This window comes from Copadichromis virginalis, linkage group LG8 (assembly GCF_057382275.1).
Source record: "Copadichromis virginalis isolate Kocher_CV1m ecotype Utaka linkage group LG8, C_Virginalis_male_GT1.1, whole genome shotgun sequence".
Classification (NCBI taxonomy): Eukaryota; Metazoa; Chordata; class Actinopteri; order Cichliformes; family Cichlidae; genus Copadichromis; species Copadichromis virginalis.
The window spans coordinates 31,318,589-31,344,359 of record NC_140625.1 but is presented as its reverse complement, the minus strand read 5'-3'; the positions used below and the strand labels follow the sequence as shown (position 1 = coordinate 31,344,359).

At 41.9% G+C, this 25,771-nt stretch overlaps 1 protein-coding gene across 1 annotated transcript in view; it reads left to right on the top strand.

Annotated features, from left to right (window-relative positions):
• LOC146704058 (protein phosphatase 1 regulatory subunit 3C-B-like) overlaps window positions 1-24,296 on the top strand; it is a 29,616-nt gene extending 5,320 nt beyond the window's left edge. Inside the window, exon 4 of the mRNA XM_085467097.1 lies at window positions 24,133-24,296. Coding sequence (XP_085323223.1) covers window positions 24,133-24,193 — 61 coding nt within the window. The 3' untranslated portion in view covers window positions 24,194-24,296. The remainder of the gene's footprint in view (window positions 1-24,132) is intronic.
• Window positions 24,297-25,771: the final 1,475 nt, after the last annotated feature.

Sequence of the window (25,771 nt, the reverse complement as noted above, 5' to 3'; positions counted from 1 at the left end):
GAATTCAGGCGTCTGATTGGCTCCTGACCTGAAGCCCATTTACTGATAATTTGATCCTTGGATCAATAATACCCAATAAGTTGACAGCATTGCGTAGACGTCTTCAGCACATGAAGTAAAGTCAGGAAACCATGGAGAAGTGGGAGGAGTCTGTTTCTGATCTGACCAATAAGGGGTCAGCGCTGGGATGTGAGGAGTCTAACTGTTAGCACGCTGAGGCTAACAAACATGTTTGATAAGAAAGTGATCAGTTACTGAGCATTTTTGATGTACTCTGATTACTTTCAGCATGTAATGTTAGTGCAGGTCACCTGTCCGTGGTTCTCCTCCTGAACGAGTTTGAAACATTTAATGAAATATTTTCACTGCTCCTGCTTTACTTCCTTGTTTATTTTCCATTTATCTCCTGATTTATTTACTTCCTGCCCAAATGGAGCAGCTGCTTTTTATCAGGAAGTTTGAGCCTTTTAGACGAGGCTCCATGTTTCTCACTGAGCGCTCTCTGCAGGCAGAGAAGAAGCTAACGTCTGCACGTCTGGAAGAACAGAGGTCTCTGAGGCCCATACCAGGAACGCTGACATCAGAGGCATTCAACATTTACATCAATATTTCAAATTCACATTTTAATGATCCCTGAAAACAAAATCTGACGAACCAAAACAAAGTTAAAAAAAAAAGACAAATTGATCAATAAAACAATCTGATCATCTCTGTATTGCTTCCATGATCCAGCTGATACTCTGACATCACTTCCTGTTGCTGAGCACTCAGAGCTCTTTTCGTGGCTTGTTTAACCCTGAAGATCGCAGAGGTCACGACCGCGACCTGCCTCCAACCATCAGCTGTTTCAAAGGCTCCACAGAAAGATTTGAACTTGGATTTAAAGAGCTACAGCTGATCTGAGACCAGCTGGGCGGTTGTTCCAGAGGTGCAGACACGGGGAAGGCACGGCGCCATTTCAGATGACCTTTAACTGCAGGATGGTCAGGAATGTGTGGACGCAGCAGACACGCTTTGTTCTGTAGTCACCGGGAGTCGACGCATCGCAGCAGTCATGTGACCTCTCTTTTTTGGTACCAGTCTGCAGCTTTTTAGACTCCTTGTAAGAGAGATGAGCGTGCGATGTGTTACAGGAGTCCAGCCTCGAGGCATCAGAAGCAAGTCTGATGGTTTTTAAAATGATTTCTGTCAAATGTCAGATTATCCCAAAGTGTGAATCAAAGCATCCTTCAGCAGACCTAAGAAACCGGTTCAATCATAAATAAATCTCTTCCTCCTCAGCGTGTCTATGAAGCCCGAACCTCAGAAACTTCAGACTCTAATTTTCTTTTTAGTCACTGTGAACTGAACGATTGATTATAAATTGCTACTGAAATGTCTGCATGACACCAAATCATGTGTATCTTTCTTACATGGAGAGAATCAGATTCAATTAATTGTTTGATTGATTTTGTGATGATCAGTGAAGAGAAACAAAGAGATCATCAGGAAGTGAAACACGAAGAGGAGGAACTCTGAAACCTATCAGACAGGAGGAAGAGGAGATGATGAGGCAGCAAACTGCAGGTCTGCTGAAAGTTTTTGTTCTTTTCAAAGCTAAAACAATCAAACTTGCTTTGCCCTTATTCATCATGAAAGTGATGAATAAGGGCGACCGTGGCTCAGGGGGTTGGGAATCGCATCTGTAACCGGAAGGTCGCTGGTTCGATCCCTGGGCTCTCTGTCCTGGTCGTTGTGTCCCTGGGCAAGACACTTTACCCTACTTGCCTACTGGTGTTGGCCAGAGGGGCCGATGGCGCGATATGGCAGCCTCGCTTCTGTCAGTCTGCCCCAGGGCAGCTGTGGCTACAACTGTAGCTGCCTCCACCAGTGTGTGAATGTGAGAGTGAATGAATAGTGGCATTGTAAAGCGCTTTGGGTGCCTTGAAAAGCGCTATATCAATCCAATCTATTATTATTGTTATTAATAGAAACAGCTGAGCCTGCCTCGGTGCTGTCATTCAGTCCAGCCATGTTCTCTATCTGTGGGGGTGCACACTGTGCAGGGGCCTGTCCTCCACCATGGTTCTCCTTGCTCCTCTTTCTCAGGTTTCTCCTGCCTAATGTATTCACTGATCACGTAGTCAGTTGTATAGATACATCTCTAATAATCAGCTATGTACCACAGGCCTTCAAGCTGGCTGTAGTTAAACCTTTACTCAAAAAGCATCTCTAGACCCAGCAGTCTTAGCTAATTATAGGCCAATCTCCAACCTTCCTTTCATATCAAACATCCTTGAAAGAGTAGTTGTCAAACAGCTAACAGATCATCTGCAGAGGTTTATTTGAAGAGTTTCAGTCAGGTTTCAGAGCTCAGCACAGCACAGAAACAGCTTTAGTGAAGGTTACAAATGATCTTCTTATGGCCTCTGACAGTGGACTCATCTCTGTGCTTGTCCTGCTAGACCTCAGTGCAGCGTTCGATACTGTCGACCATAATATCCTATTAGAGGGAGGGGGGAGGATGAGAGAAGAAGAGGCAGCTGCAACGTAAAGACGCAGAATAACTCCAGCTTTGTGTCTTTTTCATTGTAGCTGAAGTCCGGGACAAAATGTTCCTTTTTCACCTCAATACCATTTTCTTCTGTTTTAATTTAATTTTATACATTTATATAGCACATTTAATTACAACAGGAGCGTTGACCAAAGTGCTGTACAAGAATACAACATACATAATAAAACAACTTAGAGTATTGATAGCAAACACCAAATATGAATTAACAAATAACTCTCATGCTGTATTAAAAGCCAGTAAATAAAAATGTGTTTTAAGATAAGATTTAAAAAGATTGACAGTAGGAGCCTGTCTGATGTGTAGGGGCAAATTACTCCACAGCTTAGGTGCTGCGACTGCAAATGCTCGACCACCTCTATGAACCAGCCTCGACCTTGGTACAGCTAAAAGCAAAAGATCACTTGATCTAAGAGATCTAAGGGGGTATAAGTCTGCAAGAGCTCAGACAAATACCCGGGAGCCTGTCCATTCAGGGCTTTGTAGGTCAACAAAAATGTTAAAGTTAATTCCGAAGCGGACAGGGAGCCAATGGAGAGAGGCGAGCACCGGGGAAATGTGTTCACATCCTTTAGTACGTGTCAGAAGACGAGCTGCAGCATTCTGGACCAACTGCAGCCTTGCCAGGCAGGTCTGGCTGACTCCAGCATATAAGGAGTTACAATAGTCCAGCTAGGATATAATGAAAGCATGAATCGCTCGTTCAAAGTTTTTAAAAGATAAAAATGATCACCTTAGATGAAAGGCTCAGTTTGAAGAAGGACCGCTGTACGACTGAGCTCAGCTGTTTTTCAAAGGTGAACTTGCTGTCAAATATAACCCCAGATTTTTGGCATGTGATTTGACAAAAGGCTCAAGACTGCGCAGGTTAACATTAGAGGTGCTGGGATAGCCGCTTGGTCCAAAAATTAGCACTTCGGTTTTGTTCTCATTGAAGTTGAGGAGGTTAGAGGCCATCCAGGATTTAACTTCACCGAGACACTGAAGTAAGGGTTCTAGTGAGGCAGGACTGTTTCCCTTCAGCTGAAGATAGATCTGAGTATCATCGGCATATGAATGAAAACAAATGTTACATTTTCTAAAAATTAGGCAGCATATAAATGGAGAACAATATTGGCCCCAGTATAGATTCACCGCACCTGCTGTTTGATGAGCAGAAAGGTAGGGTGAGCATGGGGTGAAGCTTTCTGTTGACCCGCAGCTTAATAAGATAAGATAACCTTTATTAGTCCCACACGTGGGAAAGTGGTTTTGTCACAGCAGGAAGTGGACAGTGCAAAAGTTATGAAGCAAAAATTAGAATACAATGCAAATAATATACTGTACACAACTGTACAGAATAGAATAAAATAAAATACTATATACAGTAGAATAAAATAAAAATAAATATACAATAGGATAAAAATAGAATGCAAATTCTATATACAACTGAGTAAAAATACAACTTTGTCAGAAGTTTGTACAGTTTGATGCCGTAGGCTGATTCTGCGAGTCAACATCACCATTTGGCGTAATTATTGGTGTAACACTTTGTGAGTCGCAGGCATGTTCGTCTGCGCAGTCTGAGCACTTGTTAGGGCCCGAGCACTAAAAGTGCGAAGGCCTTATTGTATCTTTTATTGATTTGATTTTATTGATTAGCATCTCAGTGAATACAGAACAAAGATCTACCATAAAGAAAGAAAGCACGAGACAAGGCTAATCAAAAGGTCTTGGCTGAAGCTTTTGCTTATTACGCCAACCCTTTAACAAAAGATCTTTTTGTATGCAGCTCCTGTACACAGGGCTCGAAGCAAAGAATAAAACAAAGCAAAAACAAACAAAAAAAAAAAGTTTCCCCCTTAGAAAGGTACCTACATCAAAGCAAAAGAGTCAAGAGTTTCAGTTTTATTATTTTTGCTCTTTTCATTCTTGATTTATATATTTTTCTAATATTTTTAAACATGTTTTTAAACCAGGAGAATGAACTCCACCTTTTTAAATCCCTGTCAGAACTATTCCACAGGTTACCTCCTCTAACAGAAACACATCTCTGCTTTATATTTGTCCTCATCTTGTTTTCCTTAAAGAAATCTGTTCCCCTTAAGTCATATTGACTCTCTCTGACTTTGAACAGCTTCTGAGTACTGCGGCAAAGCAAGTTATTTTGTGCTTTATAATTATCTGTGCCATTTTATATTCAACTAAATCGTAAAATTTCAGGGTATTCAGATTAATAAACAAAATGTTAGTTGGTTCTATATAGTTTGATTGGTTTATAATTCTTATAGCTCTTTTTTGTAACTTGAAAATATGAAGAGTGTTCGTTTTATATGCATTACCCCATATCTCCAGACAGTAAGTCATATATGGAAGCAACAGAGTGCAATAAAGTGTGTATAATGATTTTTTGTTCAGGACATGCTTTGTTTTATAGAGAATAGCAATGGTTTTTGACATTTTTGTTTTCACATGGTTTATATGAGACTTCCAACTCAGCTTATCATCAATTATCACTCCAAGAAATTTATTTTCATTCACTCTCTCAATTTCAATTCCATTAACCCTGATTTTAGAGACATTTTTCATTTGTCTAGTGCCAAAAATAATCAATTTTGTTTTCTTTATATTTAACGAAAACTTATTTACATCAAACCAGTTTTTTAATATATTTAACTCCTTTTCCGCTGCAGTCAGAAGCTGTTCTAGGTTTTTACCTGAGCAGTACAGAGTGGTGTCATCAGCAAACAATACACATTTTAACAGTTTGGAAACACTACATATGTCACCTTATAAATACTAACCCCTTCCTCTTTCAAAAGAGTCTCCAAAATTACTGCAACACTTTCCCATTTATTTGGCCCAAATTCCCTGCCAAAAGCACCTCCAATCCCACGGCCCATCTCTAACAATGCAAGAGATGAAACCAACCAGACATCCAGCAAAACATGAAACTGTTCTGGAGTGCTGAGCAGGTTCATTCATTCAAGACGTTAACACCAGTGGCAGCAGTGGACGGACCTCTATTTGCTCCAGCAGCTGTGTGAGAGTCAGCAGATCGCTACAAACTGAAGATCATATGCAAGTTTTGGAAATTAAATTATGAATATTAACTTTGCTTTAAAACACAAAAATTTTAACTCATCTCAACATTCATTCAAACACATGACAAACTAATTGACACACCTGAGTCACTCACTTTCTTAAATCCACTCGCTCTCACAAGCTCGACTCCATCAGTGGCTGTTTGTTATATTAGCCACACTTATACACACTGCATGTAACTGCAAACGCTCTTCAGCCATGTTGATGTGTTACCTATATTGGCTGGAAATGTTCATTTCCAGACAATTATATATATTTGTTCAAGACATTTCTTTGTTATGGGAAACATTTTGAAATCATCATGAGCAACAGGAGCGGTGATTTCTATAACTGCCACAAGTTAATCTGTAGTGGTTTTGGTATCAATGTGACAGGAAGTAAATACGGGCCAGTATCGCCGATACCGATACTTTTCAATTAATAAGGTGGATGCGTCATTGAATTGCTAAATGTGAATTAATTTTCATGACCTTGAGTGGTTTTTGTGATATTTTCTTTTTTATTATTAAATAGTTAAAACCCAGGAAATAATTAGGACAAAGCTTCTAATTAGAAAATGCTTTATTGTGGCGGGGCATGGCCTGCGATGTCCATCTCACCTGCACGCCGGATTGTACCCTGTGCTCTGCTTGTGTTGTTGTAGGTGGTGAGATGAATGAACACAGGCTGCGTCCCATCATGCTTTAAACAAGCTGTAGTTCAGCCTCTTCTTAAAATACACAATCTGGACACAACTGTTCTGTCCAGTTACAGGCCAATCGCAAAGCTTCCTTTTCTGTCTAACGTCTTGGAGAACGTGGTCTCCTTACACGTGCAGGCCCACATTGATTTTAACAAATTCTCTGAAAAATTTCAATCTGGTTTTAAATCACTACATAGCGCTGACACGGCACTTAAGGGTTTTTAATGATATTCTTGTCCTGTTTTTCTTCTCTCGCCCCAACCAATCACAGCAGATGGCCCCGCCCCTCCCTGAGCCTGGTTCTGCCAGAGGTTTCTTCCTGTTAAAAGGGAGTTTTTCCTTCCCACTGTCGCCAAAGTGCTGCTCATAGGGGATCATATGATTGTTGGGCTTTTCTCTGTATCTATGAAGCGCCTTGAGGTGACTTTTGTTGTGATTTGGCGCTATATAAATAAAGCTGAATTGAATGATATTCTTTTAACGCGGGACTCTGGCAGCCCTGCTGCCCTTTTATTGTTGGACTTGTCAGCAACTCTTAACGCGGTCGACCACGACATCCTGTTATCACGACTAGAATTTCACGGCTGCCCTAAAAGGATCTGCTCTTGTTTGCAATGCTGTGGTTTCGACTCGCCGCTCCTGTGTCAGTGCAGGCACACTTTGCTCCCCCTTCCCCCTCTTGTGTTTAGATGTTGCGTCGTAATGTGATGTGACTTAGACGCTTTGGGGGTTGTTGTTTACATATTATTTATATTTCCACCAGTTGTTTTTGTTGAGAGTTTTAATTCAAGTTTTTGTATTATAGTTTCTTGTTTGTTTTAATTTGTTTACTGGTTTGCTTGCACTTTTTAAAAGAAGAAAGTGTACTTTATTGGTCCCCGTGGGGAAATCCCTCTCTGCATTTAACCCACTCACTCAGTGAAGCAGTGGGCAGCCATTGGGCGCCCGGGGAGCAGTGTGTAGGGACGGTACCTTGCTCAGGGGTACCTCAAGGTAGCCGTTCAGTGGATTCGAACCACTGACCTTCCGATCATGGGGCCACCACTCTACCTACTGAGCTATCCCTGCCCATTTTTTTTGTTTCTTAAAAAAAAGAAAAAGAATTGATAACTGTGAACCACCACGGCAGACCCGATGGCATTTTCATGCTTCGCAGCATCGTTTATTATTACAATAATCACACGGTTGCTGTTACAGTACGTTCAATGGCTGCAGCTCTCCCGCTGCCAGCCGTACACATCACCACCAACAGCAACACAAGCAGAGCGCAGGTTTTAAGCAGCGAGGTGTGATTGTAGAGGCCGTGCAGGTGAGGTCATATCTGTTGACATATCTCCAAAAATGCACGTCATTGTGGAGAAACTGCACAGCGCAGCACAGTGGTGTTGTATGCGTGAGATCGGATCCACGATCAGCTGATCATTGATCATTTTCATGATTGAAGTAGCAACAGGAGAGGGAGGGGCTCCATATATCAGTTGTTAAGCTTAATGTGGGAATGCTTTACAAACATTCAGAGATGAACTGTACTGGTATCGGTCCGATCCAGTAATTTAGGTCAGTATCGGACCGATACGTAATATTGGATCGGTCCATCTCTACGCTGAACTCAACCCTGAGTCAATGTCGTTGTATTGATCATCCTCCGGAAATTAAAAACACAGTTCTCCACTTCATCTGTGGAGGACGAGAATATGACTATAGCATCTCAAAGGTCAAAGGGTATTCTCCTTTAACAACCGAAAACTCGGTAATGACCAAAATATTAGGCACGTTCTGCCCTCTTCTGCTTGTGTGACTGAAGATGCAGTTCAGAAATGTCACCACTAGATGGAGGCAAACGAATGTCAAAATGGAACTTGAGCCTCACTGGGCTGAGATTCACATTACAGGGCAAGACAAACAGAAACACACACAAAATAATCATTTTAAAAAGTGAAAACAACAATAACAATGTCCTTCTTGCGATGCATTATGGGTCCTCATAATGGCACCTTTTTTTTCAGTCATAACTCGGCTTCCATACCTCCCACATCTAGCACATGCTATATTGCCCCATGGCATTAATTATCCATAAAATCTCTGTAAGAATAAAATGAAGTTTTGAAGAGTGTTCATATTTAAGTACAGGGTTTAAAAGTAAGTGGAACCTGAACCACATTAAGTGCTAACATCACTAATGTCACATAACTTTACTGACATGTGGCCAAAAGTCATGTGTAAATGTTCTTTCATATTGGAATATGTCTGTGAAGGTTCTCAGTCATCCAGGTCATCGTAGTCTAAGGAGCTTGCAAAGAAAAGCGTCTGGACTTTAAGTTGCTTGAAGACGTTTCACCTCTCATCCGAGAATCATATTGGAACATTTGCATCGTGACATAAAACTCTTACTTACTGTTAAAGGTTTACTCTTCTTTCTTTCTTTCTTTCTTTCTTTTATATTATCCACCTTATAAACAGTACCTCAAGTGGTTGTTGATCAATGGTCTTGACAATTTACATATAATTGATGAAGGAACTGACCTCACAGTCCATTGTTCCCTCCGTGGTGCTACTTTCAGTCATTATGCAAATGTCCTGTTTATGAGGTTGAAACCTGCAGTCACCTGATGATGATGAAACATTTCTCCCACTGAAAACGTCCAGATGAACAGAATCAACTGTTTGGGTTGACTGACCTGGATGATTGAGCATCCATCAGGACAGAAAAGAAACAACCATTACTTTCTTCAAAGCCATGATCTCAAACTCATCTTCAAATAGAAGATTTTCTCCCCATCTGCTTTTATACTTTTTAAAAATAGCTCACCAGTAGATTAATTCTAAGGTACACTGTGGTTTTTCTCCTTTCCTTCCTTTTTCAGAATAGAATAGAATAGAATAATCCTTTAATTGTCCCACAAGGGGAAATTTGGTTGTAACAGCAGCCAGAAAGACAGATATACAACAAACAGGACACAGGACAGAAACATACATGATTTTTCTTACATATTTACATTAAGGACAATGGTTACTATAAACAGAGTACTGTACAGTTATTAAATAAAATAAAATTAACTACAGATAAGAGGCAAAGCAGGTTGTAGTGCTGGTTTTGTGTTGTGTATTTCTCCCATTGTTAGTTTTATTGTTTTGTTCAAGTTAGTTTTTTTATTTTACCTCACCAAATGGACCTATAACAGAAATAAATGGATAAATAATGATTAATCTTAGTTTGACCACATAATGATAATCCCTTCATCTGTGTCTATTCTTTGATAAATCATATAATAACTAATTGGCCTCTTAAATCCTCCCTGTTTTTTTGTCTTCATCCCCTTTCTGTTTAGGAAGAAGGGTTAGCTTCATGACGTGGACATTTGTGACATGGGCGTGGGGGACACCCGTTTGCTAATGCACTAGACCCACAAACAGTGGCAATATAAGACCTTGTTTCCCTTTAACCCTTTATTATCTTTCTGAGAAGACTGAGAAAGGCCCGGCTTCCACCACCGATCCTGACCACCTTCTATAGAGGAACTATTGAGAGCATCCTGAGCGGCTGCATCACTGTCTGGTTTGGGAGCTGTGCCATATCAGACCGCAAGACCCTACAGCAGATAGTGGGAACAGCAGAGAAGATCATCGGGGTCTCTCTCCCCTCTGTTGAGGACATCTACACCTCACGCTGCATTCGCAAAGCCACCAGCATTGTGGCTGATCGGACACACCCCTCTCACACACTCTTCACACTCCTGCCATCTGGAAAAAGGTACCGAAGCATTCGGGCACGCACATCCAGACTGTGCAACAGCTTTTTTCCACAAGCCACCCGTCTCCTCAGCAAAAAGGGACTGACTGATAAACACACACACACACACACACACACACACACACACACACACACACAAACATTATCACTCAGCTTAACTCAACTACCTCAAAACATTGAGACTGGACTGACTAATCAACACAAGCGCAAACACACTGACCTACACCACCAAACCATCGCACACACCAACCTGTAAATGCTCTTTTGCACAATATTATTACTGGACTTTCTGCACTAACTTCTGCACTTCCTAATCTTTGCTGCTACACTAAGGAATGTTTACTGTTTCCTGTTTATCCTTAGATAGTTAGATAGTTTTTTGTTAATTTATGTTGTAATTTATGTTAGGTCAGGCTGTCTTGTCTCTGCTAGCCAGCTAACTAGGCCTCTTAGTTAGCTAGTTTAGAGTTTTTCTGTTAAATTATGTTGTAAATTTATGTAGCATGTAGCACCTTGGTTCCTGGAGGAACGTTGTTTCGCCTCACTGTGTACTGTTAAACTGTATATGGTTGAAGTGACAATAAAGCCAACTTGACTTGACTATTGTGAATAAAAAACAAACTGGACAGTTGGGGCAAGGAGCTACCAAAACCTTTTCTGTAATTTTACACATTTATTTAGTTTAATTTAGTTAAATTTTTTAAAGACTCATGCTGACAGATTTCTTTCTTTGGCGCACCACTTTTTTCTTTATCATGTAGAAAAACTGTTAAATATGTAACTTCTTTACACTCACATAAAGGGGAGATTCACTGGTCCAGCCCACTCAGGATTAAAGTAGTCTCTATGACGCCCATCTTATAACTCTGCATAGTCACATTTTTGCAACGGGGGGTTCCACACGCTAACTCGCTCACGCTCCGAAAGGCAGGTTGGGTAACAAGGCCGGGGAAACTGTTCACAGAAGAGGGAAGCTCACAACTAGGAAACAAACTCAAGGAGAAAATGCTTAAGAGACTTCACAAAAGCTAGAATCTTAGCACTAATGTGTCTAGCACGTTAGTGCGATCGTGGCTCAAGAGTTGGGAGTTCGCCTTGTAATCGGAAGGTTGCCGGTTCGAGCCCCGGCTCAGACAGTCTCGGTCGTTGTGTCCTTGGGCAAGACACTTCACCCGTTGCCTACTGGTGGTGGTCAGAGGGCCCGGTGGTGCCAGTGTCCGGCAGCCTCGCCTCTGTCAGTGCGCCCCAGGGTGGCTGTGGCTACAATGTAGCTGCCATCACCTGTGTGTGGATGACTGGATATGTAAAGCGCTTTGGGGTCCTTAGGGACTAGTAAAGCGCTATATAAATACAGGCCATTTTAGCACAATCATCCAGCGACAAGAGAATCTGAGCCCCGGCCTTAAATGGCACAGGAACACAACAGCAGAGTAATCGGAGACAGGTGCGTGGACCAAAGCCCGCAGTGATGAGAGAGACATATGTAGACTTACGGGGCCGGCTGGGCAGACACAGTGACCATGACAACATTGTTTTTTTGGACACCACTCAGACAGCCAGCAATGTGGCTAAACGTGTCATGCAGTGGGGGGCTACAGTACTTCAGATGCACTGGCCATAGAGGCCTGGCTAGCTATGACTTTTCAATGCCAGGGTCTCCAATTCAGCAATCCTGGTCTCCAGAGCTGCAAACAGGCTACATTTATTACAAGTATAGTTAAATATAGTAATTAGCAGGCAATCTGGATAAAGCAGGTCCAGATTACACTATGAAATAAGATGTTATCGCAAAGTTTATATTATATAAGTTATATAAGCAAGTTTAAAGGCGTTTGGCTTGTTGGCACTGTAAATCTGATGCTTCTTCAGTCTGAGCTGTGAGGAAATAAAAATGTTAACGACAAACAACAACAGGAACTTAGAGTCCAACTCTGAACTCTAGAGAGGAGAAAAGTTTGACAGTCAAAGATACAATCTTATCTATCTTGCGTGCTGCACAATATCGTTTATTATTTAGTAAATATTGATATCTATGACTAGCTAGTTTATTGTGATGGTGCTTTGTTTTCTCTATTATTATGTTGCTCTTTGTTGTTTGCTGTCTCCTCTGTTTGTTTTTTTTGTTTGTTTGTTTGTTTTCTCCATACAGGTGACCCAGGAGTTCTTTTTTTTTTTTCTCTCTCTCTCTTCCCCCCCCCCCTTCTCACCGTCTCTTCTCCCCTTTGGCTTTCTTTCTTTCTCTCCCCCTCTTTCTCTCATTCATTCCCCCTGTCCTATTTATTAAAAAAAAAAAAAAAAAAAAAAATGACAAAGGATGAACTGAAGCTCTGCCATCACGTAATGTCGCATACTGCTGTTTCTGATGTCATTAAAAAAAAAAAAAAAAAAAAGATACAATCTTATTGATTTTAGTTTGTCTGCAGCCACGTTTGTGTTGTACTGTCACACACTAACACTAGGTTTGGATTTTCATTTGAAGCTGCTGTAAACATGTCTGCTTTAGTTTCTGTGTCTGTTTTCAGGTGATAAGGCTGCTCTGAAGTCATTTCCTCCTCTGGGACAAAACAGCACTGATTGGCTGCACAGTTCCAGATGAGACGCACACAATGGGCAATCCTTCTGCGTTTGTTTTTCTACTGCTGGATGTGGGGTGTAACCATGGTGACAAGGAGTTGTCATGGGGATTCTACATCCCTCTCATGTTTTCAGTCAATGACATCATTAAGCTTAAGTCCCACCTCCAGCTACAACCATAAATGACAGCAGACACCTGTGTGTGTTACAGTGTATGTTACTATGTTACCATGTATAGATCTATATGTTACACTGTGTGTTGTGCTTGCTGTGTGAGATACACTGTATGTGTTACAGTGTGTGTTTTATAGTGTGTGTGTGTTTCCATATGTGTCTCTTATAGTTTGTATGTGTGTTTTACCATGTGTATATAACTGTGTGTGTCTGTGTTTATGTGCGTGTTATAACTGTGTCTACGTCTGTGTTACAACTGGCTCACAGGTGGTAACATAGAATGGTGTCAATTGAATGGGAATTACCTTGTAGGCAGTGTTGGGAAGGTTACTTTTAAAATGTATTCCACGACAGATTACAGATTACATGCCGCAAAATGTAGTTTGTAACGTATTCCATTAAGTTACTTAATAGGAGTAATTTATTCCCAATGCTTTGGATTACTTAATATATTATCACTTATTACTTATTACTTTGTGCACCTACATGAATGTACTATTGCTGTGTGATTTATTACTATTATTGAAGGTTACTCTCCACACCAACACCAGCTAGATGTTTAAATCTTAATATAAATGAGTAACAGTAGGTGGACATTAGGTAAGGCTGCACTTCTTGCAGTGATCTCGTGTAGAAAACTACTCTGTATCAGTAATGCTTTCTTTTTGTCTGCAAATAATCATGTGGAACTGCACATGATTATTTGCAGCGATCAGGTTGTTAATGCAACAGCTTGTTAATACGTGGAGAGGCTTTTAAAATTTATCCTGGCTTCTACGGGCAACCAGTGAAGCTGCTGAAGAACAGCTAATATGAGCTCTTGACGGAGTAGAGTTATGACCCGAGCTGCAGAGTTTTGGAGAAGTTGGAGTTTATGAAGGAACTTTTTAGGGAGACCAAATAGGAGGGAATTGCAGTAATCAATAGGGGACGTAATAAGACTATGGACAAGGATGGCAGCAGCATGGGGAAGAAGGAAGGGGTGGAGTCGGTTAATATTACGGAAGTGGAAGCAAGCAGACCGGGTTATGTAATTAATGTGAGACTGGAATGAAAGAGTATTATCAAGTATGACAATCCAATCCAATTTTATTTATAAAGCACTTTAAAATACCCAGCACAGGAACAAAGTGCTGTACAGAAAATAAGTTAAAACAATAGAATAACAAAAAACAGCAAATTAAATAAATAAAAACATAAGACATAAAATTAAAACAGCCCTATGTTAAAGCAAAAACAAGATAAAACAGCATCGAATCACCTAAAAACAACTAAAATAAAAATAAAAAACCAACATCTCACGTGGTGTCAAAGGCCAAGGTAAAGAGGTGGGTTTTCAAGAGTGACTTAAAAACAGATAAAGAAGTGGCCTGTCTAATCTCTAAAGGAAGCTCGTTCCACCGTTTGGGAGCTGCTACAGCAAAAGCACGATCTCCTCTAAGTTTACGCCCAGTCCTGGGTATCTTCAGGAGCAGCTGATCAGCTGACCTGAGAGAGCGGGTGGGTGTATAAGGCTGTAGCAGCTCAGAGAGATAAGATGGAGCTAGGCCATGGAGAGCTTTAAAAGTAAATAAAAGAATTTTAAAATGAATCCTAAAAGAAATGGGCAGCCAGTGAAGTGAAGCTAAAACAGGGGAAATGTGCTCAAACTTTCGAGTGCCAGTTAAAAGACGAGCTGCGGCATTTTGCACCCTCTGTAGATGACTAATATATAATGCACTGACCCCTATATAAAGTGCATTACAGTAATCCAGCCGAGTGCTAACAAAGGCGTGGATCACTGTCTCAAAGTGCTGCCGTGAAAGAATTGGCTTTATTTTTGCCAGCTGCCTGAGGTGAAAGAAGCTAGATTTTACCACGGCCTTAATTTGATTATCAAACTTTAGATCACAGTCCACTTTGACCCCCAGGTTTGTGACAGTTGGCTTAACATACTGTGCCAGGGAATCTACATACACATTGGGGGTCTCAGTGGGGCTGCCAAAAACCATCACCTCTGTCTTTTTATCATTGAATTTTAAAAAGTTAACAGACATCCAAGCCTTAATGTCATCGAGACACTGAAGTAATGGCTGTGTAAGGTATCTGCCTTTTTTCTTTAGAGGGACATAGATCTGACAGTCATCAGCATAAAAGTGGAAAGCAATGCCGTGCTTTCTCAGTACAGAACCAAGAGGAAGCAGATATAAAGAGAAGAGGAGGGGGCCTAGAACTGAGCCCTGTGGGACACCACACAAGAGGGGAGTGGAGGACGACGCATAGTCACCAAGGCTGACACAAAAAGTTCGCCCCGTCAAGTAGGACCTGAACCACTCCAGTGCTGTGCCCCTAATGCCCACCCAGTGCTCCAAACGAGAGAATAAAATGGCATGATCCACGGTATCAAACGCAGCTGTCAAATCTAAAAGCACAAGAACAACACAGTCCCCAGCATCAGTCGCTAAAAATATGTCATTAAAAACTTTTAAAAGGGCTGATTCAGTGCTATGAAAGGGTTTAAAACCAGATTGGAAAACCTCTAAAACATTTTGCTTTTCCAGGAAGGCCATTATTTGGCTGTAAACTACCTTTTCAAGAATTTTGGAAAGAAAAGGTAGTTTGGAGATAGGCCTGTAATTTGCAAGAACCATAGGATCAAGAGCAGGTTTTTTAATCAGGGGTTTGACTACTGCATGTTTAAAATCTTTAGGGACAACACCTGACATCAGACTATGGTTTACCAGCTCAAGCACCAAAGGACCAACTGTAGGTAACACCTCTTTTAAAAGTCGAGGAGGGACAGCATCATTTGGAGACCCTGCAGGCTTAAGATGACCAACAGTCTCCTTTAAAAAGGACAGAGTCACAGGCTCAAACCTGTCAAAGACAGCAGAGCAGGAAACAGAGACTGAGAGGTCGTGAGCATGAGGAGAGATTTGAGCCCTTGTGGAGGAGACCTCGATAAAAAAGTGTAAAAAATTTTCACAGGCTTCTGATGAGGGCTCAATACAGTCAGTATATGGTGCATTAAGAACAGAGTTAATAGTATTAAATAAAACACGTGGGTTGTGGCAGTTTGACAAAATAATGTCAGATAAGTGTTTTCTTTTGGCATCTTTTACAGTTCTTTGATATCGACGCCAACAGTCCTTCAGCATCTGGAATGACACTTGTAGTTTGTCCTTTTTCCACTTGCGCTCAGCTCGACGGCAGTCGCGTCTGACAGCTCGGGTCAAGTCGTTCAGCCAGGGCTCAGATTTAGTTTTAGGCAGTCTGGATTTTAATGGAGCCACAGTGTCCAAAGCAGTCCGACAGGTAGAATAAAACCATGAGCTCAGTTCCTCAGTCTGGCTGCATAAAAAATCCGGGATCTTACAGATCTGGTCAAAGACTGTTGAAAAGTGTTCAGCAGTGGAGGAGTTAAAAACACGACAGAGCTGAGCAGCAGCGCGAGTTTTAACTGAGGCACAGGCAAGAGGAACTTCAAACATCACAGGACTGTGGTCAGAAAACACAGCATCACAAATCTCTATGTTAAAAACAGAAAAACCATGAGATAAAACAAGATCAAGCGTGTGTCCACGTTCATGTGTGGGACCTGTCACACATTGCACCAGATTAAACGAATCAATAAGGTTTAAAAAGCCCTTCGCCATGGGCATGTCAGGACAACACACGTGAATATTAAAATCCCCAGCAATAAGAACACGATCATATTTTGGCATGAATTCAGCCAAGAAGTCAGCAAAGTCACTCACAAAGTCCTTATTGTATTTTGGAGGCCGGTAAACCACCGCACACAACACTGTGTGAGAGCAGCCCAGCTCAAACACAGACAGTTCAAAGCTGGTGAATGACGGGGTTGATAGCTGCTTACATTTAAAATGACTTTTAAAGATCGTAGCTATTCCTCCTCCTCGGCCCAACATACGTGGGGAATTAAAATAGCAGCAATCGCCGGGTAGAAGATCCGAGAAGATGCTGCACTCACCGGCGCTCAGCCACGTCTCGCACACACAAAGAAAATCCAGTCCTCGGGATGTGAAAAAATCCTTCAGGATAAACGTTTTGTTCGCTAGGGACCTAGCATTTACCAGGCCAATCCTGGCGGTAAGCAGCGGATCCCCGTCGCTAGCCGTCCTAGAAGCCCGACACAGAGGCCGCAGGTTCCGCAGATTCACACCACGTCGGCGGGGGCGAGGAGAGCAGGGTTTTCGGGACATCCCATCTAGGCCGATGACAGGTACCAGCCAGGCACAGACAGGTTCCAACGATCGCCGAGAGAAACAGAAGTTTGGCACCACTCCTTGTTTTCTGGACAAGGGCTTAAGAGAATACCTTAAAGAAGCTTTCAGCTTCACCAGGAAGCCAGCCCTTCGACCCCGGCGACGGCACTTTTGCCGGAGTGGTGGATCTGGAACACGGCACAGGTGAGCCGGGATCTCCGATATTAGCGGGGGCAAAGTTTTATGTTCAGCTTGGTTCCACTTTGCCCAGCCTTTGACAGAAGGTCGGAGATCCAGTAGGGTTAGGCGATCATACACCAAGAGAGAGTTGGCATTTATTACAATAGTCAATAAAATCAAAACAAACAAACATAACACTGGCAGTGATAGACAGCAAGCCACACGCACCGGCGCCATCTTGGATCAATCCCGGATGACACCCAAACTCTTAACCTGAGGGGAGGGAAGGGTGGGAGAATTTTCAATGTTAATGGAAAAGCTGTGGGATTTGGTTAAGATAGATGGTGAACCAACAAGTAAAACTTCTGTTTTATTACTTTGAGAATTGGAGGAGAACCAGGATCTAATCTCAATAAGACAGTTTGAGAGGGAGGTAGGTGGGAGGGATGAATTGGGTTTAGAAGAAAGGTAGAGCTGGGTGTCATCGGCATAACACTGAAAATTTATATTATATTGTCAGAATATATGACCAAGAGGGAGCATGTAAGTAATGAATAAAAGAGGCCCTAATACTGAACCCTGGGGCACACCAGCAGAAACAGGACAGAGAGTTGAAGAATGGGATTTAAGTTGGATAAACTGAGTGCGGTCTGAGAGATAGGAGGTGAACCAGGCAAGGGGGGTATGACTAATGCCAATGGAAGCTCACCGGTTCAGGAGAATATTGTGAGAAATGGTATCAAACGCCGCACTAAGATAAAGAAAGATGAGGATGGATAGGAGACCAGAATCCACTCCCATCAGAAGGTCATTGGTAATCCTTAGCAGAGCAGTTTCTGTGCTGTGATTGGGGCGGAAACCAGATTGAAATTGTTCATAGAGATTATGGTCATTGAGATGTGAATGAAGCTGGGCGGCGACAACTTTTTCAAGAATTTTTGGAATGAAGGGGAGATTTGATATAGGGCGAAGATTATCAAAGTTATTGGGGTCTGCACCAGGCTTTTTGAGAGTTGGGATAACAGAAGCCTTTTTCAGTGCTTCAGGAACAATCCCAGTGTTCAGGGAGGAATGAATAATATTGGTTATGAGAGGAGCTAAAGAGGGAAGACAGGCTTTAACTAACACATTGGGTTAAGTTGATGGTGGATATCTGAGATTTTACAAGTGAAAAAAGAGATAAGAGAGTTGCAAAAATCAACAGAATACATGTGGGAGGGCAATGTGTCTGGAGGTTGTGTAATTTTACTGAACAATGAATAGAGGGACCTGGAGTTACCTTCATTAGAACTAATTAAACCAGAGTAGTAAGCAGATTTGGCTGAGGCAATGCAGTCCTTATAGAACAAACATGATCATTGTGCATTTCTTTATGTACAGTAAGTCCGGTTTTCTTGAATAGACGTCGAGTTGGAGTCCTTTAAGCTTTAAGGTGACGCAGGTCGGAGGTAAACCACGGAGCTGAACGGGAAAATGAGACAGTTCGATATTTAAGGGGAGCAAATATGTTAAGAAGGTTATGAAGGTTGACATTATAATGACAAACGAGTTCATGAGGGGTTGAGGAGCAGTGGATAGATGGAAGGTCGTGGACGGCAGATGAAAAAACAGCTGGGTTGATATTACTAATCTTCCTAAAAGTGATATTACGAGAGATACAGGTTTTGGAAGCGGTTATGTTTGCATCAAAAGAAATAAACATATGATCAGACTGGGGAAACAATGTGGCTTTACAATGGGCGGGGGTAATGCCAGAACAACAGACCAAATCCAGGATATGACCTTTAGAGTGGGTAGGAAATGTTATGTACTGTAGAAGCCCAAAACTTTCCAGGCAGGAGGTAAAATCTCTGGAAAGAGGGATTTTATTATTGTCCATAATGGCTGGAAGGCGATGTCCAGGTAGAAGTATAGAGCCACAGGTAGAGAGACAGCCAGGCAGAAACGGAGCCGCAAAAGATCCGTAGCAGAGTACTGGAGAAGAGCTGTCGCCGGGTGATGAACGATGGATAAAAAAACCCCAGGTGAGCCACACCAACACCCTGTGGATCCACATCTTAATCAGGGCCGAGCACTGAGCACAAACGGAGGGACCGAACAACCAGCTGACAGCTGTAGCACAAGCAATAGAAGCCCGCAAGTATTGCGAAAACAAGTCAAAACAGGGTCGCGCCTTAGATACTTGATTCAAATTGTCGTCAGCAACTGAAAAAAATTATAATAAAAATATAACAATAACCAGTGAGCAGCGGCAGCCAGGCGTGCCAGCGTTCACTCAACCGGAAACACCATGTTATGTGTAATTTCTATTGCAAATATTAATCACAGTTAAATTTAGAAGGGATGACAGTAAAAAATGTGATGTCATCACGCGCTGCGTTCTCGACACCGGACTCCCGTGTGAACTTACGAAGTCCGGACGAGTGAAAACGCGACTACGTACTTTATTGATTGAGAAACGGCCTAACAGTCTACAGTCTATGAACTAACCTCAGCTAACGCCAACTAACAATGTTAGCTTGGTGGCAAGTAGCCTTCATTAATAGTAATAAAAATCACACAGCAACAGTAGATCGAAGACACTGCCGTTTCGCCCATCCCATTTCCAAGTAAGAAATGCATTCCTGCCCATGCACTGCCGGCTCTGCTGTCTGACTGACGCCACCAGCATTAACAGGACGCTGACATTAGAGCCTTTTGTGTGTTTTGTTTGGGTTTCCAGCAATCAAAATCAGAGAACCTGTATTAGTCCCAAATGGAAATTAAGTTAAAAGAAAAATAACAAAAGAACTGCAAGTCGTACTCGAACCGGCCGCACTCAGCCACGTGATTTATGGCTACATGCTCATCCAACTGGGTTAAATCTGCGCCCGACTGCGTTTAATCACCAAAACTGAAGAAGGCATAGAGAGGGCATAGCCTCACATATGAAACCGGAAATGACCGTCATGTATTCTGTTTATTTCAGCAAAGTAACTGTATTCTGATTACCACCTATTTAAACGGTAACTTTAACTGAATACAGTTACTCATATTTTGTATTTTAAATTTACTGCCCCTGCAACAAAAATAATGGCAGATCAAAATGAATGTTGGTGGCAATCTTTGGCCCATCTAAAGGCCTAATTATAATAACAATGAAATATTACATCAAATGTATTTTATGGAAAATATTTAAGTTTTTCGTTTTTTTCGGCTAAAAAAACAGCGCGCTCATGTAAAGTAACTGGGATTGAAAGGGTTAAAACAACAAAAATATAATTAAAACTTGATGTGAATATTTTAGAAGTAGAAGGCAGAAGTAGTTTTAAAAGACTGACTCATTTAAAGTGGAAAAAAGGTGGATGTCTTTTTAAGGACCCTCCAAGGGCTAAATACACAACGCTGATACATGGACTCCGTTACTCCCCAACACTGCTTGTAGGCGAACTGCAGTGGGTGCGAAAACCAAATGAAGATTGATAAGGTATGTGCAGCGGATTGGAGTGGAACAGCAGCAGGAACTGGGAAGGCCTTGAGAGGCAGGGTTTTACATACTGTGTGTATGCTGTTGTGTTACACTACATTGTGCGTTTGTGTTGCCTGAGCCCTCAGTTTCTCTAATTATAACAAAGCCTCGGGTTACCTTATATCATCACAGCGCCGTTCAGCGTATTAGGAAGTTTAAAAATAAAATGTCGATTTATGTTGAACGAGTGATATTTGTTCAAGTGTCTTGTTTGATTGTCGTAACTCCGTCACTATTTAAATTTGACTAATTTCCTGAGATGATGATGATGATGATGAACTGACTGTAGTTCATATAACTAAACTGCTTCTTGATGACTTCCTGTGCCATGCTCTCGACGATGTTTCCGCTTGACGTCTTTCAAACATATTTTTCGTTGATTTCTTAATCCCAAAGCTCTCCATGGTCGATAAGCACCGTCTTTGTGCTTCTGCAGCAGATCTTTGACAGCACATCTGGAAACAGCTGCATGCTATAAAATGTCTGCTGACCCTGCTGAGGCAGGACAACTGTGTCTCTTTGCTGTATTCACTGAAAGCTTCTCAGACCCCTCAGTCTTCTCCTTTTAGACTCCCTCTGATTGTTATTCACCTGCACAGCTGCAGCTTTTCCACTTCATGACTTCAGTTTAAGAGAAAATGTTGTTCGTGAACAGCGATTTGCTATAGTTTGCTCACACATCACATTTATTTTCTGTGGTTCTTTAATCTGGAACGTTTTTGAAAATGAATGTTTTTAACCTCTTCACCAGCACACGCTCATGGGGAAAATGAACCTTATATCTTATGATATAACATCTCCTGCTCACACATTGTTCACTGCAAAATAAATACACAAATACAAGAAAGCCCAAAGTCAAACATAATGAGCGTATTTTTCTGATGAAAGAGTTTCACACACACCTCAACCCTTCAGTTCTATTCTGAAGCTGCTCTGGGGACCATTATTTCACCTCGCTGCCCGATTTCTTTCTGGCTTGATGGAAAATTATTCTTCAGGGCTGAATTACTCATTAAGATCTTTTTTTTGTTTCAAAGCAACAGATATTTTATTGAAATGTAATTTCAGATGGAGGCTCTCTGCTTGTCGTTGATTGGTTAATGAGGGTCTGAAAGCTTAACGAAGCATCATGCTCATTAACGGCTGTGATTCTGAGCCAAAAAAACCCGTCGTTACTCCTCTTTGTACGACTGGGATCTGCTTATTCTTTTTTCATAAGCTCAGCCACATCCCTGGAGATCAAAATCTCTTCTTCGAGAGAAGACTGCTCTAAAAGTACATTACAAAGTTGATGAATTGAAACATAATAAACTGAGATGCAGAGAAAAGTAAAGGACATCAAAATTACATTTCTAAAGACACAAAATAGGAATTTCAGCTTAAGAATATCACTGGTACTTTCACCCATGCATTTCTTTGTGAGCTTCAGAATGGTTTTACATTTCAAGCTTACTTTATTATATAAACCTGTGTTTGAAAGTCGCTTTTATCCATCCATCTTCTTCCGCTTATCTGGGGCAGCAGTCCAAGCAGAGAAGCCCACACCTCCTTCTTCCCAGCCTCCTCCTCCAGCTTATCAGGGGGGACATCAAGGCGTTCCCAGGCCAGCTGATCTCTCCAGCGTGTCCTGGGTTCATCCCGGGGCCTCCTCCCAGTGGGACATGCCCGGAACACCTCACCCAGGAGGCGCCCAGGAGACATCCTTGTCAGATGCCCGAACCACCTCAACTGGCTCCTTTCGATGTGGAGCAGCAGCGGCTCTACTCTTGTGTGAAACTTGTATGAAAAGCCTACAAAAGTGAAAACAGATATAAGATCCCTTGAAAAATTATATAAATGAAACTTGTATGTTTTGGATACTTCCTAAAACAATATATGAAAGTAATGAGAAAGTGTCCACTCTTATTAGTAAATCATATAAGTTTTTACTATTTCTTTTCCATATGGGTCTCCTTAATTATGTCTATTTTCCTACAACATTAATTTCACCTTCTTCCTCTGTTTCTTCGTCACATCTAACCCTAAAAAGCAGCAGCCTCTTATTACTGTGAGCACTGGCTAGCAGTTTGTTGCTCGTACTGTTGATAGTGCAGCAGCCAACAGCTAGCATGTTAGTTAATCTGACAAGTTTAGCTTATCTCTTAGCTTTTCAGCTCCACTTCTTCCACACTAAACTCTGTTCTGCAGTGTGCATGAGCACAGCGATGGTAGGGTAAGGGGCCAACTGCGTTAAGAGATTTGATCGGGCAATACAGTGACATTAATGTCATTGAACAATTGTGTTTCTGTCCACTGCGCGGCTGTCCTTCGATTGACACATCAGGCCCAAAGTGCATCAGCTCACTGGGAAAATACCCGGTGTGCTAGATTATCAGTTCAGGCCTGCTACCTACACTTCTGTAATTGAGGCATGGTTGGTTAGATGCTTGCTGGCTTCAATGGAAGAACCTTCCAGTGGGATTGTGTTCAGGACAGTTGGAGTGGTTTTGTGTGGTTTGTCTGTCTGTGGTTGTTGGTTTTAAGCTCTGAGTTTGTGTTTAAATGACCAGGAAAACAGCAAGTGGCTTTTTGGCCTGAATAAATTCATCTGTACACAATCTTCACGTGTAAACGCCAATCCTGCTCATAAATTAGGACGATACATCACAATGGTAACAGCTGGGGAAACTACAACATGCTGTTTCCATGGAGACCATGAAGGAGAGGAGGAAAAGAGGATAATTGTGTTTTAGGAAACACTTTAACTAATCAGCTCTAGCTGACAGTCGGGGTAATGGGTGTGTTTTGTGTTGTCATGCCGACTGCAGCTATTTAAACAGCTTTCATCATCACAACATGACAACAGAGTGAGCGTGGGACACACGGACAGACGAGAGATGGAGATAATAGAGGAAAATAGGAGGTTTGAAAATGCTTCAGTGTAATAGCTGAGCCTCTCTCATGCTCTCTCTCTCTATTATTCTTTAGTTTCAGTCTCCAGACTGAAACAACTCAATTTCACCCCTCACTAACACTGTGTGTATGTATCTGTTAGTGTGTGTTGCAGTGTGTATGACCAGCAGTCATTTAAAACAATGACAAACTGCCAAACTCAGAGAGGAGAAGGAACAAAGAAAAATGATTTTTTACACATTTCAGGGTTTCTGTTTGAAATATTATCACGAAACACTTTTGAAAGCTGCTCATGTTCATGGGCTGGAGGTCGGAGGACTCAGCCTGCTCTCAGTCAAAAGGTAAACAAAAGCATCATTAACTCTGTGCTCATTATCCTCTGAAGCAGCTCCCACACAGCTGCAGTGCAAAACACATCAAGGCTGCCGTGTGCATGGCTCCTGTCTAACAGTGTCAAACACTATATATGTGTAAATGTGTGTCACAGGTTTGGACACGCCCTCTCATTTAACATTTTTTGAATGTTTTTAGGAAATCTGCAGAGGGAGCTGAAGGTTCGAGTTGCCAAACGTCAGCCACAAAACTTCAATGACTTGCAGAGGATCTGCATCGAGGACAAAACCCCCGACATGTAAAACTGACCTCTGTGATTGCAACAAAGGTTTTGCCACCAAGCACCAAAGCATCATGTATTTGTTTCATTCATGAAAATGTGAATAAATCAGTTTTGAAATGCATTTTTATGGATTTGTTGGTTATTGTTCTGTCTCCCACTGTTCTAATAAAGCTACCATAGAAATGATGGACTGAGCATTTCTTTGTGGGCAAACTTACAAAATCATTCTTCCCTGACTGTATATGCTGATGATGTCAAGTCTATTTTAATGAAAAGTGACTGAGGTGAAGCTTTTTTAATCCAGTGGCTCCAGCTGTATTCTTTGACCTTCCTATTTGGCCCCACATGAAAAAACCAGCATTTACTGGTTTAGGTGTGAAATGGACCTGCTTCACCCTCATATGCCATCACGTAGATCTGCTAACCAGGAGCTTTGACTGTCCCGAAGACATTTTTATAAATCCACAGGAGACACAGCCTTTGCACTTTTGGCTCCTAACATGTAAAAGGAGCTGCCTCTGGAGGTCAGGCAGGCACCGTCTCTTGCTGTTTTTACCGTGCTTTTAAAAACACATCTTTTCTCTTTGGCCTTTAACTCAGTGTGAGTTGTCATGTGTGTTAAATTTTTGTATGTCACCATACTGATTTATTCGTTTATTCTTCTTCGCTCGTTAATACAAACTGGGCGTCACAGCGAACGCCGTCCCCACAGATACAGCGGCCAGGGAAGCACAAGTCAAGACAATTCTAGTGGCAAACTTGTCGTTCCAACCATGGTCAGCGTTACAGTACACAGCGAGACAGCGAGACAACGTTCCTCCAATGTTCCTCCAACATTCCTACATATGGCAGACAATCAACACAGGACTACATAATGTGAGAGACAAGTGTGCAAAAAACCCCAGAATGACACAAACACAACAGTGCAATAGAAATGTGCAGCAGTGGCAGTGGGTTTTGCAAACAGTGGTTGGTTGATTTATGAAGGTGTGTGTGTTCATCCAGTCACTGAGTGTTCAGGAGTCTGACGGCCTGGGGGAAGAACCTGTTCCTCAGTCTGGCAGCGAGGGCCCGGATGCTCCGGTACCTCTTTCCAGAAGCCAACAGGCTGAAGGGTGTGCGAGGGTGTGTGGGGTCCTCCACGATGCTGGTGGCTTTGCGGTCGGAGCGGGTGTGACAGGTGTCCGTGATGGAGGGGAGATCTTCTCAGCTGTTCTTACTATCCGTTGTAGGGTGTTGCGCTCTGATAGAGTGCAGTTACAGAACCGCGGTCATTGATCAATGCTCATGAGAATTTGCATATTTAATGATCGAGGACCTGACCTCCCAGCCCATTGTTCATTCAGTGGGCTGGTGTCAGTCACTGTGTAAAGGTGCTGTTTATAAGGTTGGAAATAGGGCTGGGTTTCTATAATCGATTCATCGATTAAAATCGATCCTGGCTTGGACAACGTGAAATCGATTCATTAAAATCCTGAATCGATTTTTTTATATAAATTTATTTTGCCCGAAACGCCAGAATCTCAGGTTAAACCTCACAAAATTTCAACAACT